Here is a 21,068-nt window from a genome sequence, read left to right as displayed (position 1 = left end):
ATATACATTAGCTAGATCTCGCTGCTTTTTCTGCGTCCTATGCATGAGCATCACAAGAAACCAAGCAAAAATACAAAAAGATCAACTGTTGACATGCAGGTCAGCTTCTCGTGTGTAATTTCAAAACACCGGACCAATCAGAAAAAGCTGGGGGCCGGGTAAACAATATAATATAATATAATATAAATATAATTTTCTGTACCTTTGAATCCTTAAAAGAACAGTTCAAAATTGTAGTTTAAAAACCCCAAATTAATCTTGAAAATAGACCAACAATAAAAAAAAAAACCCCCAAAACATTCTGTGTGGACGTCCACTTATCGATTTTTAGGATTTTTAAATTACCCAAACTGAACATGGATGGGACAAGGGATTTGTAGAACTGTGTGAATGGCGGGCGTTCGTTCAGTGGGCACTGATTCCATGTGGGCCTCATTTCCTACTATAAGTGGCAGGCAGCCAGATGGGGCTATAGAATAGACAAAAGGAATAGAAGGAGAGGGAGTGAGAGAGAGACTCCTCTTTTCCTGTCTTTAGCGATGACTAAAGTGTTCTGACTAGGCCACGGTGCACAGCACTGACGGCAATATCTGTCACCCCCTCCCTTCTTATCTCGTGTCCTCCCCCCCTTCTCTGCTTGCCCCGAGGCTATGTGAAATGAGACACCGTGCAACCAAACAACAGCTTTACTCTTAAAACTTTCCCAGACTCTCCGGCTCTTTGATGTGCGTGTCAGCGACCATCATTCGTGCTTCCCGCTCCCGCCCGCGTGCACTGAACGCGCTCTTCACCCCCGTCGCCAGGGACGACCGGAGGAAATTTACATACACATCTTTCCGGCCTGTCAATACAGCGGTCCCCTCGAGGAAGCACAGCTCTGGAGTCAAAAGACGATGCGAGGGCCTAGCATCTCGTCAAAGGAAATAAACACGCAGGGATGTGACCGCCACTCATTAACGGACAAGAACACCCGGCTACTGTAACAGACGAAGTTGACCTGCCGGATATCAAAGGAGGAGTTTGAGGGAGAGAAAATAAACAACAGAGAGAACGTGAGTCGCAAGCCTCGAGTCCACTGGGGCAACGGCAGCGGCACCAGTCTGGCTCGCACCACTGTGACAGGCGGACATGTCAGGACTTTCCACTGTGAAGTCTCATTATTTTAACACACAGAGACAATGGGACTGTTTACATCGCCTTCCCTGTCTGATCTCTTCCTCTCTTTATCTCCTCTCGCCCCAGCATCCCTAAAGACCCCAAACTGGCAAACACACGCGCAAAGAAAAAGAGATGGCGAGAAGAAAGAAGATTGGGAAAAGGGAGATAGAGGAGGGGAGGGAGCTTCTTTTTGATGTCTTTGCTTGTATCCAAGAAACAAAAGCTTCTAATTGTAAATGAGCTAATTAAGTAAACCACTAACGAAGCGTGAAAACAATTTGCTTGACCCAGCAGTGGAGCGCTCAGGGATGGAGAGGAGGAATTATGGGAGCGGAGAGCTAATCGGCCTCTGACAACATTGAAGAGTTGCGGGCAGCTACCTGATCAAATACACACACACACACACACACTCACTTTTTTTCTCTACAGCACAGGACGGGTCAACAGGAAGGGAACAGAACATCTGTCTCTATGGTTACAAGTGGGACATGTGTGAACTAGCTTCCTGTGCGAAAGTATAATGCTGAACCTTTGGGAAAAGGTTTTGTAAAAACCATACAGTTAATTTCTGGTAGTACACAATACAGTTTACAATGCACACTTGTATAAGAAAGAACTTTGAGAGAATCTGGAATCTATTAATACACAAACATTGATGTGAAATCTTAAACATTGAGCTGCATACTGTACACAAACATCGACTAACATTTAAACATTTAAAAAGGTGTTTATGTTCACGAAGGTATTTATTTGATCAAAAATAAAGTCAAAACAGTAAAACTGTGAAGTGTATATTGTGAAGTTAGCATTACTCCAGTTATCAGTGTTATACGATCCTTCATATATATATATATATATATATATATATATATATATATATATATATATATATATATATCAGCTCTACAGAGTGCACTCTGGTTTGCTCTAATTTTGTTCTATGACTGTGAAATACCTGTCTATCAAGCGGGATAGCTCTTTTTTCATACAGGAGTACAGTCCCACAGCACTGGTGAATGTCTCACGCTCTCTCCAGCAATAACCTTGCACCCCCCACCTCCCTGTTGAATTCATTCGTCTCTGGTCTGTTCAAACATAACACCTGAACACGGCTGTCAATCGCCTGGCTTTCTTATTGCCTGTCCTCTCATCTCCACATTTACTTCAGAGCAAGAGGTCTTTAGTTTACTAAAGTGATCTGCAAGCTCATCGAAAAAAGGATGAATGCACACTGACGGAGGGAAACGTTAACAGCCACAGACTTGTTTTGTGAGACACAGCAGGTAATGATAAATGCTCTGCTGCCCAGCGGGGGTTTTTACGCGAGTTACGAGGTTTGACATGTATGTAGCACATTACATGCCTGTGAAGTGGAAATTTGATGGACAGCCGTCACTCACTTGATGAACTGGCCCATGTCCTCACACAGCGCTTCGCAGCCAGGCCACTTGCATTCGCCGTGTCCATAGAGCGGGTGAGAGGCTGTGTGTTCCTCATGAGTCGAGCTGAAGGAGATAAAGATTTGATTAGTCAAACTATAAATGATTATGTCACACTTAACCGTGAGTCGCATGATTCTTCAGAAATCATTTTAATAGCTGATTTGTTGCTCAAAAAGAGTCTTCTCATCAATGCTGAAAACAGTTGCACTGCTTAATACTGTTAAATATATTTTTTCTTTGAATTCATCTAAACACCTGCTTTCTTAATCAAAACAACCCACTGGGGTCAATATCAATATACATTTTTTTTCAAGCAGTCGGCATGGTATCCTCACACACATGCAACCAATACAAAACAATGAAGCAATGGAAACATTCCCTGTCTGGGAAAGCCGAAAGCCGTTTTGAGCCAGTCCTTCAGGAAGCTTCGAACAAATCTAGCTCAAGAGGATCTGGTAAACGTAAAAAAAAAAACAAAAAAAAAACGGCAGCTTTTCCATAATTTTGAATGACAGGCTTCCAATAGTAAGTGCGTATCATTGTATTAGCATCTTGTACAACGACACAGGTTCGAATGTCTTCAGATGCAGCCAGGAACAACAAGCCGCCATCTAATTACGAACGAACATGGACGATATTCAGATGTTTCTCGTAACGGGGGGAGCATGGATAAGGTGGCTGCTGACGTGCTGACAGGGCCTACTGGTGGGGCCTGGGGATAAATGCTACGGTTTTGTTTCGTTTGAGATACAGCCACTGTGTGTTCTGTGGCTGAGGAGTCTGGTTCAGGTCTCTCTGGCCCGGGCTTCTGTAGAGACCCATAACGGATCAGCCTCGAACCCCCGCCAGCAGTCTCATCCAGCAATTTTTCATTTCAGGCCTGGCCAACCGCCACAAGCTAGCATGTAGCTTGTTTTTTTTTTTTTTTTTTGTGAGGGCAGGGACCACAGAATCCTTCGTCATGTGTCTGACTGCTGCTAAGCATGGGCAGGGGGCTAAAGGGGGGACGGGACGGCTTGTGGTGGTTGAAGGTCTGGGGAACTCTTCCCAATTCCACATCAGAGTACTGCTTAATATAAAGCAGCTTGCTAGCAGATGAGGCCCTCCTGATGCGGAGCACACACACGCTCCCTCCTCCTCTTCATCAGATGTGCTGGCAGTGGACGGCCCACGCAATTCAGAAGCTGCTCGAGCGCTAGACATTACAAACTACTGGCAACCACACTGTCCACATGTGCCATGCATTAGCCTCACCGCACAGTTTTTCTTCCCTTTTGAATTGCGTGTGTGTGTGTGTTTGTGTGTAAATGTGTTAGGCCAAGTCAGGGAGAACAGTGTTAGAAGAAAACATGATGGAGGGCGCGCTTTTCTTTCTGTTTAGCCATGTCCATGTAGCATGACAGGGTGGGGTGTGTGTTAGCGCTGCTGGTGTGTGTGGGTTTATTTAGCTGTAGTTTTTGAGGCCCCACCGGTGGAAAAATGGTCATATTACATAAAAGAATTACAGAACTGCTATAAACGTCACACTGCAGCACGATTTAAGTGAACTGCAGAAGGTTATTAAAAACCTGATCAAAAACAGAAATGTGTTTATATATATATATATATATATATATATATATATATATAGGACCTGGACCTGTGAAGGTCTGCTAAATTATTTTATATAACAACAATAATAGTCTAAGGTAAGGTATTTCCTCATAGTGTGCATACACATAAGTGTGTTTGTAACTCACTGGGTGCTCTGCAGGGGAGCGCCTTTGGAATAAGGCGTGAGATGGTCATCACTGGACTCCTTGGTGAAGGACGAGATCCACTCAAAGAGTCTTGCTCTTAAGAAAGGAAAGAAGGTTTGAGTACCCCACAGTAGGACCACTTCTCTCTCTCTCTTTCTCTCTCAAACACACACATGGCTGCTCACCTCTCAACCAAATTATCACAGTACACCTTCACCCACTCCACACACACACACTCATGCTAAACTGGCACAGTGGCGTCAGTCATGCTGACAGCATGCTATGTTCTAAACAACACACACGAGCACCAAATATCAAACGAATCCAGACATTTTACATCAGCACATCAAAGAGCAACTGACAGCAGAAAGCTTGAAATAGTGTGACAAAAATATCCGTTTATGAAATCTGTCATGTAGCAATTGACATATGGAATGCTATTAACAAAAATACATGCTTTGTTTTTCAATATACTGTTAGTTGTTACGTATTAGGTGTTTGTAGTTGCAACCAGTGTTCAGATTTGCCTGCACTTATTTCTCACTTTGCAATTATATATAGTTTTTTGTTACTTTCATATTCTTGATTTATCGTGTTTTTTTTTTTATTCAGGTGGAATATAAAGTATGCTTGTGTATTTTCCACTGACCTGTCTCTCTTTGGAGTGTGCACAGAGTTCTGTCCATTTGGCAAAGGATGATGGGGGATCTGAGGTGAGACCTTGGAGGCCGAGTATGAGGTAGTGTTGGAGCTGTTGGTGGTCAGATCGAGGCCCTCATGTTTCATGGCCTCCTCTGTGCTCTGAACACCGGCCACGTCCTTCCACAACTGCTGCAGGTCAGTGGGACACATGGCTAAGATGGATAGAAAGCAAGTGAAAGATTACTACAAACTGTAAAAAATCATTATTCATTATCATAAGGTATAACGTATAACTGAAAAAAAGCCATGACCATTCAAACACAAATACAAAAAGGTGCTTTAAAGTCAAGAACGGGTGCCATGTGATGAAACCATCTCTAGAGGGAGAGATTTCAGCATGTTTATTAGTTTTCCTCTTCTTAGTTGTGTTGAAGATTTTAAGCCGGTGTTGAAAGATGAAACCTACTTCGGAAAGCATCCAAACTTGCATCTCTCTCCATCACACCTCCAAAGCCCCCCCCCCTCCATCTCACCGCATCTTGAACAGTGGCCAGCTGGCAGCGCATCCCACCCCAGAGATCCCAGAGCCTGGCATTGCACTGACATTAGTGTGGCAAGCCATAAAACACCAGGCACACACCTCGCCACACTTCACTACAGCTAGGGGGCATGCCAGCGGGACTTGTTAGGTTCACAGGACAGCAGAAGGAGGGACTCATCCAAATCGGAGGAAGCAAATGGCTAATTTCAGCGTGTTTTTGTTATCTTTCAACATCTCTGCAAATCCCCCTGGCTACCTCCATTTGTAATTATCACTGTCCCGACCGGCACTGCAACTCACTGGGTGAATTAATCTTGGCGAGATGCTCTCTTGGCATTTTTTTTGTTTTATTTTCCCCTAAACTTGCTGAATTCGGGATTGTTTTTTTGTCTCTTGGAAAGGCAGAGGGGGTCTAGGTTGGGAGGGAGATTTGAGGGTGTTAAAAAAAGCAGAGAAGAAGGGGGGCCGCCCAAGCTCGTCTGGCGCACACTGTTCCCGAAAAGCCACAGCCTGCTACGCTATCTCACATGGCAAAGACTTAATAGCAATCTAAATATTATGTCTGGTCCGCCAGCATTCTTGTCCCGGACCCCGCCAAAACAAAACTCCTCGCCTGGCCTGGCTCTCTTCATCCCCCCACCTCCCTCTCTTCCCAGCAGGCCCGGGGCCAGGGAAATGATGTATGGCCACACTTGCAGCTACAGGCTGTTGTTCACTAGTCACAGACAACCTGACAGAGCACCATAAGGCCACGGATGTATTTTAACCCTGCAAATAACCGAGTCAGCCCGGTGCCGTGGCGCTGTTGCCATGGACAGGGAAAGGGAGGTGATTTTTGCAAGTTTCTACTTTTGTGAAAAACCAGCCAGAACATAGGAAGTGGAAGGGAGGACGCAGGGTGGAGATGGAGCGGTTTACCTACAGTGAAGTGTTTTTGTATCTCATTTTCTTCCAAACACACACAGTTGCACACACACAGGGGCAGGTGAGGCGTTTCCCCCTGTGGTTGGCCACACGCTCTCTATTTCTCACACACACATTCACAGAAAAGCAACCTCAGCTTTCCACACAAGTGTGTATTCCTGAAATTGTTTAATATTTAGCATTTAGTAGTTGGTTTATTGAAGCTGTGTCATGACGTTAAAACTTTACTTAACGTGCAGAGACTATGAGTAAACAATTCTTAGGTTGATTTCTCGGACATGTATAAACATTGGGGTGTTTTCAAAACATCTCACTGTTAGTCTTAGTAGTCTAGCATGGCAATACTGTCTCACCTAGGAGTGTGAGTTTGGGGAGGGGCTAATGGTGTTTGACCAATGGCAAAATGGTGTTAGTGAAACCTGCTTGGAAATAGACACTATTTTGGATGCAACTTAAGTCATCTTCAAATTTAAAGCAGAACTGTGTGATTTCTGCAGAACTTAAATTATTTGCACTACTTTTCAAAGGTTTGAGGCTAATAAGGTTTTATTTTCTTAAAATTTTCTTGTTCTCACCAAGATGGCATTTATCTATTTTAAAATTCCATAGCACTGTAAAATGTTATGACAAGCTAAAATATAAATGTTCTATTTTAATATATTTTATAGGTAGCAAAATGTCCAAATTTTTTTGGCATATTAAAAGGTATTTACTAGAAAAATAAACGTTACTTGACATTTCGTAATCTGTAACTTAATGCAGCCTTCTGGATAATATTTTGAAACATTTATTTTACTTTGATTATCATCTAAATTCGATTAATATTCATAAGCAAATATCCAATGAGGCTGCTTACGAGGCAACATTACACATTCCCCTTTTGGTTTCTAATGTCTGCCCCCTCTTCTTACTACATGCATCACAAATTCTGAAAAAAGACCTGGAGAAACTTTGGCATGGTGATCTCAAAGCATTAAGCCTAGTCCGTCAGATCTGGTTGCGCCCTTTGGACAGGAATTAAAATGACTTACTGTAACTCGTAAGCACATCTTACAAAGAAACAAAAGTCATTCCGACTAGCAGTCTGTCAAATGCTTGGGTCGAAACTCCAGCCTTTCTGCGGGAATGACTGGGCACACCAAACAAACACGAAAACAACAACAGCGGTTGGCGCCACCCATGGATCAGAGAACAAATCCTTTTCAGTGGCAGCTACAGCCAAGCATGACTAGCCAGAAGAATGCGCATGGTTGGCTGGTCAGTCATAATGGAGGACTTCTTTTCAGAGAGGGATTGTGGGGAAATTCCGTGATTCTGCTCTGTCGCAGGATTTGTTGAAGGGATTCCAAGAGCCCAGAGTTTATTGTTCTTCAGACCCCTTGAAACAATGCAATAAGCAATGGGGGTGGGGGTGAGGGTCTATGCCAGAAAGATGCCAAAGCCAAAAGTTTACAGCTGTCGCGAAAAATTATTTTCATCAATCTGCGAACCTTCCTCTGCCTTGTTCCTTGCTCTCTCCCTCCCTTTTTTTTCCCAAAAGACTGCTTTCTAAAAGCAGCCGTGTGCATGTGTGTGTGTGGCAGGCCCACTTAGGATTCCGGATGACGAGTCTATGTTTTCTTAAGACTGAAATAATCAGAGATGTCAAGAGCAATGGGTGAAAATGAGAGTCAAGAACTCTAATAAAAGACTGGGATCATTTTGGAGGCCCTATCGGCAAGAGCGGCAGGGATTTCGGCATGGAAACTGGAGTCGGTTCCCTGTTTGTTCTGTCCTGTTGAGGCTCTCGCAATGTTACGACCGCTGTGGAACCTGTAAAAGTTGATGTGTCTAATTTCGGCGAATAGTGGCCAGTTTGCAGTCAGGATCCATTACAGCTAGGGTCCTTTTGACAAAACAAGGAAAAATGGAAAAATACATTTAAAAATGATCCAAAATCTCCATTTCCTTCTGCAGGATAAGTGAGTCTGGAGCTTGTAAAACTCATGGGTGCACACACACATAAGCCCCCTCCCTGCTTCAGCACAAAGCCCGGTGAATTTTGTGGCATATTTTACCTATTATCCAAATGACTGCCTTCCACAAAACCAACAATCAAGCTTTGCTTTTATCTCTTTATGAGCTGATTAAGTTAACAAGCTTCACATGTGGCTCTATGGACATGGCTGTAGTTAGTCTCCGGGGGGCTCCATCCCGCTCTAATAGATTGAGATGATAGCTCATTGCCAAATTTTGGAGGAAGACGAATAAGGGATTCATTTTACAGCCAGCTTTATTAGCATTCAACGTTGTGCGTATAGTAGCAAGGCAATCTGAGATCGTGTGTGTATGTGTGTGTATGTGTGTGCACGTGTGTGCGGTTGGGGCTGACTAAGGAAGAATAAGCGGATGGCGGACACAGGTTTGGCCTCAGCCTGAGACCGCCATCTGGTCCTGGGCTATGGGTATGAACACAGATGCTGCATTTATTTAGCACGCTGCATTTCCTCCAGAGCTCCACTTTCCCTTAATAGGCATCACTAAAGTAGCGAATCAGACACTCTGTGGTGTTTTTCTGGCTGTTGACGACAAGAGGAGAGTGTGAAAGAGACAGACCACCATGTTCAGAGACCTGTGGTTGCAGCACCTCACCCTGGGGCTAGAAAGAGTCAGATGTTTGTGGTCAATATTGATGAGCTAATGGAGCTAAGAAAGTGTTTTGCACCTTTAAAGATTACATTACTTCAAGTGAGTCAGGATCTGCAATAAAAATGTAAATTCAACAAAATCCCTTAACAGTAAGCAAATTTTCACAGTAAATACATTACTAAATTACTCATTATACATTTTGCAAATTTGGCATGTTAAGTTGTTATTTAGCCGTTGACTTGTTTTCTAAATGCAATTTGGAAAGTAAAAAAAAATTAAAGAAGCTACTTGTTTTCATCTTTACCACACAGATATTTTTTATATAATTAAAAATTACATCTTCCCACTGTTTTACAGTATTAACAAAATAAGAACAAGTTCTCAAAAATCCACATTCATATACATATATTATATTGTTGATAAACAATTTTGTCACTGAAATTATATATATATATATATATATATATATATGAACTAAAATGAAACTAAAAGCACTAAAATGACGTTGAATAAATTAAATTCATAACTAAATATGGAAGAAAAATTTAAGTTACAATAGTAAGATTAAATGGTAATATTAAGAAAAACTCAGAAAAAATCAGATTGAACAAAAATATACATTTTTGATATGTGTACCTTGCTGCAGGCTCTGAATGGGTACTGCTCCTTGGCCCGGCTGTAGGTTCACCAGGCCCTGTCTTTGTAGATTCAGAATGTGTTGCTGCTGTAGTTGTTGCATCTGGATCAGCTGCTGCTGGAAAGCCAGCTGTTTATTCCCCAACTGCTGCTGCTGAGAACGAGAAAGAGAGGAGAGAGAGAGAGAGAGAGAGAGAGAGAGAGAGAGAGAGAGAGAGGCATGTTAAACAACAAAAACGGACGGGAAAAGTGAGAGGAAGAGACTTGGAGAGCTTCAGGATGGAGAGGGCGGGAAAGACGAGACATTCATTGGCTTTTATAAGCCTTCAACCTCGTCCAGGACATGTTTAGATAGGACATATCCTGGAATAGAGATATTTTCCTCTCCAATCACCAAAGCACTTCCTGTGGTGGTAGAAAACAAGCAGACAACAAAACGCTGAGAGACTTGGTTCAAAGTGTCGAAGTGCATTGTGAAGCCTCATGCATTAGGAGATAACGCATTAATCTGGGAGTGACAGTTCCATGTGGTCTAGAACCGACACCAAACACACGCTCACAAACACGCTCGTTCATTCCTGCGTGTAGCAATCTGTTAGTATGCGGTTGGCGCGCAATTAACACGGCAATAAACAGTGACTAACAACATCTGTGCACAATGTTAAGAACAGTTCCAGATTATATGACATCAGATGTTTATCTTTTTACGATAAGGCTTGGTATTTTTTCACTATGCATGAAATGTGCTTTGTGAAACTCTAGAAGCATAACTCCAGAACCCTTTTTCACTGTTTCATAAACAGATCTCAATGTGTATGGATAGTCATCATTCAGCTATCAAGAGATTTATTTTTGTTCCAGCCGACTTCTGGTGACGTTTAACAAAAAGATGAAAAATGAGCAAACCGTTTTATCAGCTATGACATAAGCACACTGTATTCCAAGACTAGCCCTAAACTTGTATAAAAACATGACATGAGTAAGAAAAACCCGTCAGATCTTTAGCCAGAGGCGGGAAGGATCATAAAAAAGGGCCAAGGTGGAAAAAAAACCCCAAAGACTTAAAGGTGATGCGTATAATTAATGATGCTTAGAGTGCCACTGCATGGCAACACTGACTCAACCAATGAAATTTAAGGAGGTGGGGCTTGGACAACACTACCGCTTCTAGTTATAGTTTGATTTTTTAGTTTTTGAAAAAGATGCATCACATTTGTCAAAAGTGACTGACATTTACAAAAGATTTCTAGTTTACATAAAGCCTGTAGTTTTGAATCATGTGACACTGAGGACTGGAGCTTTACCGTCACAGGAATAAATTACATTTGAAAAAATATTAATACATTTAACAAAACTTGTTTTTCTGGCCAAAGTGTGCATGATAACCATTTTCTTTTCGAAACAATCAAGCAACTAGTACACACTTGTTTCTACAGCAGAGAGGTACAGATTTTGCGAGCTGTGTGTGTGTGTGTGAGGGTAAGGGTAAGAAGGGTGAGTGCTATGGAATACATGGCATGTGCCGATAAGGTCAGTTGGTGTCGTGGTGATAAATGTCCTCCTTCCTGAACTGGCCTGAGTCGAACCACTGTTTCCAGCGACACGCTTTTTGATGTTCCCTCAATGAGAGATGGGCCTTATCTCCTTTGAGATAACGGTGCGAAAAAAAGTGGAGGGGAGAGAGAAAAATGTTGAAGGAGTGAAGAAAAAATAAAAAAAGAAAAATAATTAAAGGTAGTTTCTTAATCTCACTGTCAGAGAAGTGTTTGAGGCCCCCGCCTGGGGCACAAGATCCCATGGGAAAAGGCCACATGGGTCAACATCAACAGAGAAGAAAGAAAACACAAGCTCTTTCCAAAACCTAGTGAGCTGCTTTGTTCCCTACATAAGCAACTGTCTTCAAAAGCAGCATCCTAACAATCAAAATCTTCATAAATTAACAATCTGAAAACGGCAACAACTCAAACAGCGCTTTGCACAAGAGAATCAACTCTTAACTGTTTCAGTAGCTGCCAAGAATCACCAAAATGTAGATATTTAATCAATTTATTTGGCCGTTTAGAATATTAAGCATTGCAGCAACACACTAGCCATCTATGATACATATTACTATTACTAGGGTTTGAGTACTCTGAGGTGTAAACAATGATTTGTCATGATTATGCACATACTGATTTAAAATTTAGTAACAACATTACAAAAAACAAACTTACGGGCATGAAAAAAAGAACACGCATACAATAATGGAAAATATCAGAGAATTTTCTGAACTTTTTTCTGTCTTGAATCCATACCCATCTTTCTGTGGAGGGCCTAGCTGTTCTCTTCCCTAACTTTTGAGAATGACAGATTCGATAAAAGAGCTAACAGAGAACCTTCGGTTAACACACAACCGAAAGAAGTGAGGTAACGCCAATATTCAGGATGTCTATCTCTCTTCCCTTCCTCCTCCTCTTCATCCCCGTCTTCTCTCTTTTCTCTTGCTCTCCCTGTTTGGATCCCATGGGACACAGTTCAAGTTCTTTAACACATTGTGTCTGCACGCTGTTTACATTAGATGCAGTTGAGTGGCTAAAGCTAGCGGAGTAACAGGCCTGTCAGCTTGATTTATGAGCACATCAAACAGAGTTTGGGCACGCCAGGCCCGACTGACAGCGCTACTTCATTAGGCTGACTCCAGGGTGACTCCACAGCTCAACCGTCAAACTGAGAGAGAGAGACAGAGAGAGAGGTTGAAACAATAAAAAACAGAAAAAGAGCAAAAGTCGGGACTGATGATGCAAAAATGTGTGTGGCCACCATATCTCCCTTTCTTCTTTCTGTCTATCTCACCTCTCAACCTGCTTGTGCTGACTGGCAGTGAAATGGGCGGCAATTAAAGCGTCTTTTACTGAGGGAGAGCATAACGTGTCATCTCTCCATCTTCAACGGCTTTACAAAAACCTGAGAGTTTGAGAATCCAATTTCGATCAATTTCATTATATGAACAGACCACTTGCCATGACTCCTTTATGATAAGAATGACAAATGCCTAAAATATTGACAAAAGTAAATCTACTGACGACAAAATCGAGGAAGTGGTATTATGGCCAGAGATGCGGTTAGCTTCGAGACTTCAGGGGGCACTTTTCCGTGCCATGTGGACCGACAGCATGGCAGAAAAAAAAGAAAAGGGAGGTTTCAGAGGACGAAGGGCTTTAAAAGAAGGCTAGAGGGATGAGAAACACCACACATACTTGTGTTGCTATCTTTCTTCTCCTCACGCCTGACTGCTTCACTTTTAGTCCAGTGCTGTCAGTGCACTCGTCCCGAGGGAAACGCCAAGATACAGCGGACAACACGCGTGTAAACACACACTCACAAAGATGAAACCTCCAACATGGCCTAATATAGTGCATGTATATACGTTTTCCCTTGCGTAGACACTGCGGATAGCATCCATTTAACAGTTAACATTCCACAACAAGGACTGTGTGTTAATATCTAAAATGTAACCTAGATTATATAAGCATGTGAACATTTTTATTAATAAACAAAATCAAATAAAAATGATAAAATAAGGAAAAACATTTTAAAATAAGTAAAATAAAATTACATTTAAATGCTTTTTATTATTTGAGTAAGCAAAGTAGTAATAAAGAACTATAGGTGGTATTATAGCATACTTCTAACCTAATATAACTGTGCAGTGGGGCAGCAGACTGATTTCTTAACGCACACCTTAAGCCTCCACAACATGACTATGACGTGTTGTCCAAGCTCATTAGCATACTCGGCACAGGGCCATATTTTAGTCTGACTAAAGAGGCCCTGAACAAACGTGAGCTGATCCGCGGGGAAGAGGAGCTGACCACTGCCCTCCCAATTTAATTTCCCTGCTCTCCTACCACTTGGAGAGCGCACCATCTCCCTAGCTCCAATATTTAATAAGGGAAAATGTCTGAAAAACTCCTGAGGCCCTGAATAAGGTTAGTCATGCTTTTTTATACCTTTCCCCTCCCCTCTCACTTTTCAATCTTTTTCCCTTTTCTTTTTTTCCCTTGGTCTCTGTCACGTTCCTTGACTATCTGTGAAAATGTCAAGATACTGGATTCATTTGAAGACTGTGCGCATGTGTGTCATTCTGTGTACGTACGTGTGTTTCTGGCACCTCGTGCATTTGCCACGCATTTGCTATATCAGTCACGATGTTGTCTGGGGCATATCTAACGGGTCTTAATCCCTGTCCTCCATGGCCTATAGCATCCACCCCAGCTTGCCCGATTCTCTCACCTGCTATGAAGTCAAGAGCTCATTTGTTTTCTGATCCTCTTAGTCACAAATAGGAACACACTGTGAAACACGCTCAATCCTATACAGCTCAGATGATCATTTTAGGCCTATTTGCTGCTCATATAGGCCTAAACTGGATGGTAGATTGTTCTCTCATTACACTAGTTGAAGGTAGCTAGCTAGTCTCCAAACACACTTAGTGCTGGGGTCTGTTTTAGTTTTTTGATGCACTTTTCTGATGGAATGCCAGAAGACTAGTTAAACCTAAAAGACAATGTAGACCATCTTAAACCTGCAGGGCTCATCTAAATCCTACAACCCTTTTTTTATCTACACAGGCTACTGTACCCTGCATCTTGCTAGCAACTGTAATATGTGCTAATCTCTGCTTTTTCGATTGTCTTTTCAGATATGTAAGCCCATCTGACTGATCAGGAAACCATTTTAACACTAGTTAAGCTAAACCAGTTTGTCACAAGCTTAACTGTAAAAAAATATTTTCTTCCTTGGTATTGTACTCTTGTTTTATAGTATAGAATTACTGAATCATGATGCATTTACTTCACAAGTAAAATTACTTGAGATATTTGTCTTGGATTTTATTTAGATTTTGTTCGTTTTTGTTTAAAACAAGCAAATTCCATTGGATTTTTTGTTCTTTCAGAAAACAAGACATAATATTTTAAGTAATGTTATCTGTCAAGGCATATTAATTCCATAATTTGTAGATATTTACACTAGAAAACAAGACAAAAATACAAAGGAAGTGTTTGCAGTGTTTTGAGATCTTTCTCGTAATTGTGCTAACAGTGAAGGTTAGGAGACTAACCTAAAACAGCTTAAAGAAAACTTTTTTAGGCTGGTTTAAAAATGTTCCTTTCATTTTACGCAAAACTCTGTCCCCTAGTTTCATTTTACAAGCTACTGTAACTTGCATGTTGCTGTGTCAGTAACTGTGTTAGCAGCTATGTGCTAATCTCCGTGCTAAGCAGTCTGTTCATTAAGCCCTCATGAAAACTCCTTGATTAAGTTGTATCAGATATATCTTATGCCACTGACACACAAACCACAAAAGTTTGGATTTCATTTGACCGCCAGATTAGTGCAGATCTCCTCTCCCGCAGTGCGCAGGCAAGCGATTACACCCTAGCCTTTGTTGTGCTGCAGTCTTATCCTCAGTGATCCAACATGATTCCCCCTCACCTTCATTACCCAGATCAGGTCCTTCTCCTCCTCCAGTGCATTAATTGACAATTAAAGAAACTCGTCGGCTCTACCATGGTGGGTTGTAATAGGGATTTTCCACTAGGCTTAGCAAGCGGCGACTTGTAAATTAATACTTAACAAGTATTAGCGGAGAAGCCCTTGGTAAGGTTTGGAGCATGACTTTGGTCAATGGCAGAGAAATGAAAATCCATATTCCCCAAACGTCTTAATCCACATTTTTGAATTGCTTAATACACAAAATGCAATTGAGCACTTGAGAGACTAGGGAAAAAAAAACATGAAGGCATCCGTCTATTTTCTTATTGCGGATTTTATGTAATGCTCGATGATTAGAGCCTTTATAAGGTCTGTGCTGTTCAGCGCCTCACAAAATCAGTCACACAATCATGAGAATACAGTTATTGTGGTTTCAAGAGGAACTGGCCTCTGCTGTGTGACAAATGATGTGTCAGCCATCTTGAGGATGCTCGTCGAAGTGCTATGAGGGTGAAGTACATTGAAGTGCACTACAGAGGGAGAGGGCAAGGGTGTCTCACCTCTTTGGCCTGCTTCCCTGCTTGCTGTTGCTGGGTAAGGAGCTGAAGGTGCAACTGCTCCTGTTGCTTCTTGTAGTACTCCTGCAGCTAGACGCGAGGAAAGAGAGAAACGGGTTTTAATGCAACAGAAATGTAACAGCTGCACTTGATAAAAATAAAATAAAAACCATATTAATCAAGAATAAATCTTACTGTCAAATTGCAAAATGTATGCTTAAAAATATTCTTAATTCAAGATATATTGCCTGACAACAATAATACTATAAAGTGATCGTGTTGCATATTACATAAACATTTTATTCTATAATGTAAAGGTAAAAGTTAATGTATTTTATTATTTAAGAATATAATAATATTTTTTCAATGTGAAAAAGGGCACTTCAATAAAACAGTAATAAGATACACTTTCACAGTGACCAGATTCCACTGTACTGCAGAATCTAGTATGAAGGTTACATATATTTTACCTTTTTACTCTATTTTCTTTAGTACTCTACATAAACCTGATAAAGGGGTGTTTAAACGTCTTTTATAAAAAGACACCATGGCAAAATAAGTTGCCCCAAACTGTCATGTGGTGCTATTAATCGAGTCACATCGTACTGGGCATCCAAGATGAGGTAGTCGAGTGCAAGGAGTCGCATATGTCTAAAGGCATCAAAAAAAAAAAAAAAAAAAAATGAAAACAGGATAAAACAAGATCAGCTTCTTGCTTAAGGGCTAAAGTGCCTCCATAATAAGGCATATTCATCTTTTTTCAGCATTCCTCTAAAAGGCAGCTTAAACACCTGGCAGGTGGCGTATGAATGTGTCCTATAAATCATCTGTCCACCCTTCCATTGGCGTGGCAAACCTGACAGCATGGAGACAGGCTTCCTTATTTATGATTGACTGAAGTAAAACACACAACACCTGTCTGGGAAAAGGTGCTGGTAAAATTTGCCCTTCGCGTCTAATCTCAGAGCAGTTTTCTTTACCTGCCGAATAACAGTCACGATTAGAACACAGGTGGTAGAAACCAGCCAGAGATCAGCACAAAAAGCCAATTTATGCCTTAAGCATCTGAGAGATATGAAACACAGACACCTGCCTGATTCCTACACGGATGCTCCTGGCGCTCTCCTTCAATTATGTGCAGTACGGTTTATTATACACAAAATCATGCCATTGTCAAATGGAAAGGCACCTTTTGTGTGTTTTTTCTCATTCTGTTTGCTTGCGTGAGGGGTTTGTGTTAAGTTAATAAAGCACAAGAAAGGTGTTTACACACTGGTTACTGATTCAAAGCTCAGCTGAATGGGTTTCTATCTCCTCTACACAAGTAAACATAGACTGTATGTGCTTTATCACTGTGAAACTCCTCGCAATGGCACACCTTGCTCTGATTAAAATCTTTGGGAACAGATTGAAGCATGCGAGAGTCATTGATTTTAAGTGTGCACAGTACGGTCAGGGGTACGTTTCATTCTTTAGAACAATGAAGGCTATTAGACCAAAACAAGAAACAGGTGTGCAAGGGCAGAAGAGTAGAGATGGTATTAATCATTAACAAATATCAATAGCTAATTCTGAAGAGTTGTTAAGACAAACATTATCGTTACTTTTTACTTCCCATGGTTTTAATAACTAAAATCAGCCAAAATATCTTAGTCACCACATAATGAGGTGAATATGAAAAGACACTCATTTTGATCAGAATAACAGTCAACTTTAACTGTAACTAACTAGTTTTTTGATGCTCACCTGGAAATAATGTTACAAAATGTTCACTAAAGCAAGGAGTAAACTGTATATACACGTGAAGTTTTCACCTCTAAATATTTTAAATATTACACTCACAATAACAGTCTTTCATTTCCTGAATTTGAAACAAAACAAAAAAAATATTACACGAGAAAGACTTCCTGTTATGCCACCATGTTTACTTTGGCCTATTTGAACTAGCTGCTACTTTCAACTAGCTACTCTTCTACAAAGTCCTAAGTAGGACCGGCTCGCACGCTCTGATACTGTCATTACACATCTCCAACCGTAGCTCTGGCTAACCGCAGCGGCCACCGCAGACCCACCGCTGTTTGTTTTACTTTCAGATTATTAATTTACCCAGGAAAGCCTATTAAGATTAAAATCTCAGCTTTGCATGGATGACCTATTTGACATGGAAGTGCATGTTGACCGAAGAAGCAGAGCACGGAGGCCCTCGGACACAACGGAGGCTGCGGAGGAGAGCCTGGGGGAAAGCTGGCTGCAGCTGCTGGAGAAAAGTAGAATAATGATACCCTCATTAACTCCTTATCACACATACTGTTTACAGATGTAATGCAGGCTTACTTAAGGAATGAGGTACTTAATAGTGGGCTACGTACCAATTTACATCACTAAACACATTCAGCGGACTTTTAATATACATTGCACACAGCTTTTATTATAGTTATATTATAATTCATGCAGATTTTTTTTTTTTTTTTATCTCTAATTGATAAAAAAAGGCTAACTGGAATATTTGTTTTTTCATAAATTAATGTTACCATGCAGGAAACTTAAAAAAAATCATTCACTTTAAAATTTCTTAAAATTTTAAACATAATATTCTAAAATGTTTAACCTAAAATGAATAAAACTTGAATTATGCATCTCTGGTGTCATATGAAATACATACAACTTTTATGGAAATGCTGAAAAGAATCTTTTTTTAAATTAAACAGCGCATTCAAGTAAATGCATGATGTTTTTTCATTTATTTTTCCCGTGATCTTTCCTGTCATTTGTGATGTTTTTGTTTTGTTTGTTTTTTAATTAGACCGATTCATTAATGAATCATTTACATTGCTCATTATATTCATTAAATTCATTAAACTGATTCAAATAAACAATTCACTCATTAATAAAAGAGTTCTTTACACAAATGCAAGAACTGATTAAAACAGACCATATGAAGCAACATTTCCATGGCATTCTTTTAATTTTAATGAAACAAAATGACATTGATTTTTATTTTCTCCTTATCCAAACTTCAGTGGTGTTTCAAGGTTTCACTCTTCACTTCATACCAAAACGAACAGCCCAAATGTTCATATGCCAGAATGACTGTGCAAAAGACAGAAAGCTTTTATTTGATTGGCTGCCTGTTCTCAGAAACTTTTCTCAAGATGACCTGAGTGTACACAGCTCTGGTCTTAAACGAGCCTTGAACTCACTCATCTCCCGCAGTTTTAACCAGACGAGCGGTTCTCCCAAGCAACACTAAAAGTCTGCATTCCCTCTACAAAAGCCATCTCACACCACTGCGTCCATTTGGCTACCTGTCGCTGTGCCGCTTTACAGGATATTAAAGGTGAGCTATCTGATGTCTGCGACGCTGAGCCACGGCCCTTCCGAACAGAGGAAGTCAGCGAGCCGTAAGGTGTGAAGCGAGACTCCATTTACCACACTAAAGGCGTTTGGCTGGCAATATGTCGCCCGTCTCTCGGTTTAAACTCTCCTCCACGCCTCACTGCCGCCCGCCTGGCCCCGTTGCCTCTCGCCCACTCATTACCCCTTTAATTCATGCCAATATGAAGCTGAATAGTTGCGGGAATAATTAAAGAATAATTAAGGGTTTTTTAATGATTTGATTCAGTGGGCCCCTTTCACGTTAACTGCGCGCCTTGAAAGGCATTCACCTTAGATTCCCATTATTGTGACCTTGGTTTTACTTAACAGCACAGAGAGGGGATAAAAAAAAAAAGGAAAAATATATCAGCTGGGCTGTAATTAAGGGTTGGAGGGATGTAAAGGTTAACTCACACATGCATAAGTGCACACGCATACATAAACATGCACTTGCTCTCGTTTTCCTGCGCTTGCGGTCTTTGTATGTAAAATCATATTTGTAAGGGTATTCACATGCAGAAAAAGCCAAAGCCCACTCATTCTCCCACACGCGCTGGGATGAGATCAGGGACGGATTGCTGTACGTGTGTGTTGGCAGGCTCTCTGATTGCTCCATTTGCCGTGCGCGAAAGAGTGAGCATTAAAAGCCACTTCTCACGTGGTTCATCACCACTGCGAACCATTAAACCCACTGGCTTTTACTGGAGATGTAAAACGGCCCATGAACGGTGACTATTTCAATTTCAATATCCTCGTTAAATATAGAATAAAAAAAAAGAGAGAGAGAGAGAGAGAGAGAGAGAGAAATAAAGCGGGAGGAGGGGGACAAAGTGCTAAGTTTCTTTCTCAAACAGCTGAATTTTGATTTCTGTGAGCGAGCGACTCTTGATAAATTTGTCAGATCAGCTCGGCGCAATTTATACTCGCCTAAAGCAACCTCCTCCTCCTTACTACTACTAAATCAATTCTGTTCTCTGTCGAGATCATTTATGCAACAGAAAGCCTTTTTCAGTCTTTTAGCCGTGAAAAGTAATCATACGTTCTCAATCAGGGAGGTTTCAAAGACCTGATTTCTGCCCGAACGGCGTTGTGTGAAAAGGTCGAGGGTGTGCGGGGTTTTGGGACGATGTTAAATATTTGAGAGACGTGAGAGAAATGGGCTTGTTTGTTTCTTCGTGTCTGCTCAAGGGCCGCACCTCTGGCCTCCAGGCGATATCTCAGCGAGATAGCAGAGCCAGCGCAACTAATAAACAAAAAGAGAGAGACGGGAAGAGATATGGAAAAGTCTGGCTCAGCAGCTGGGTGAGAAACATTGCCCTCGCTCTAACAGAAGCGCTCCCTGACCGCCGGCGAGTGGACGTGTAGCGACACCAGCCAAAGGAGGCGTCGCTAACACTAGTATGCTAGTAAATGCCGCTTATAAACGCCAGAGCCAAGTAACATCAAAGCCGGGAAGATATCATTCCGGGCATGCCTGTGAGGATGCAATCAAAGTTACACAAAACGCGATTACATTACACACTCTGACATCTACACTCGGGGCCTATTAAGGGGGATCACACGTGAATGTGCATTTACTGTGCCATCCAACGGCACTCTATAAAAACGCTGGCAACAGCTGTTGAAATGAAGGACGTCAGTCGGAGATTTCCGTCAATTTGGCAGGATTCTTCTATAAAACATGTATGGCTTGAACAGTCCGGACAGGAGGGAAGAAGTTTTCTTAAGGAAGTAAAGAACAAAGAGTTTTATGTCTGAGTAAATGCAGTTTTGAAAAGGTTTTCAATTCTTGTTTGTTTAGTTTGCACCCCTTGGCGCCAACTTAATATTTTTCAGTTAACGTTAAGTTTTGTTTGGAAGCCAATTTCTGAATAAAAAGGTAGATGTGACAATTTTCTTCATCAAATATTTCTCATGAATTTCATATTATAGATTACAATTCAAAAGTTTG

General features: G+C 41.2%; 1 protein-coding gene across 1 annotated transcript in view; it reads right to left on the bottom strand.

The window, feature by feature from the left end:
• Window positions 1-21,068, bottom strand: part of foxp4 (forkhead box P4) — a 119,678-nt gene that overhangs the window by 25,529 nt on the left and 73,081 nt on the right. The window contains exons 5-9 of the mRNA XM_043252382.1: window positions 15,746-15,832; window positions 9,711-9,864; window positions 4,989-5,193; window positions 4,340-4,435; window positions 2,559-2,663 (exon numbers count right to left, since the gene is read on the bottom strand). Of these exons, the coding sequence (XP_043108317.1) occupies window positions 2,559-2,663; window positions 4,340-4,435; window positions 4,989-5,193; window positions 9,711-9,864; window positions 15,746-15,832 (647 nt within the window). The remainder of the gene's footprint in view (window positions 1-2,558; window positions 2,664-4,339; window positions 4,436-4,988; window positions 5,194-9,710; window positions 9,865-15,745; window positions 15,833-21,068) is intronic.

Source organism: Puntigrus tetrazona, chromosome 11 (genome assembly GCF_018831695.1).
Source record: "Puntigrus tetrazona isolate hp1 chromosome 11, ASM1883169v1, whole genome shotgun sequence".
NCBI classification, from domain to species: Eukaryota; Metazoa; Chordata; class Actinopteri; order Cypriniformes; family Cyprinidae; genus Puntigrus; species Puntigrus tetrazona.
This window is presented reverse-complemented; position numbering and strand designations above follow the sequence as displayed.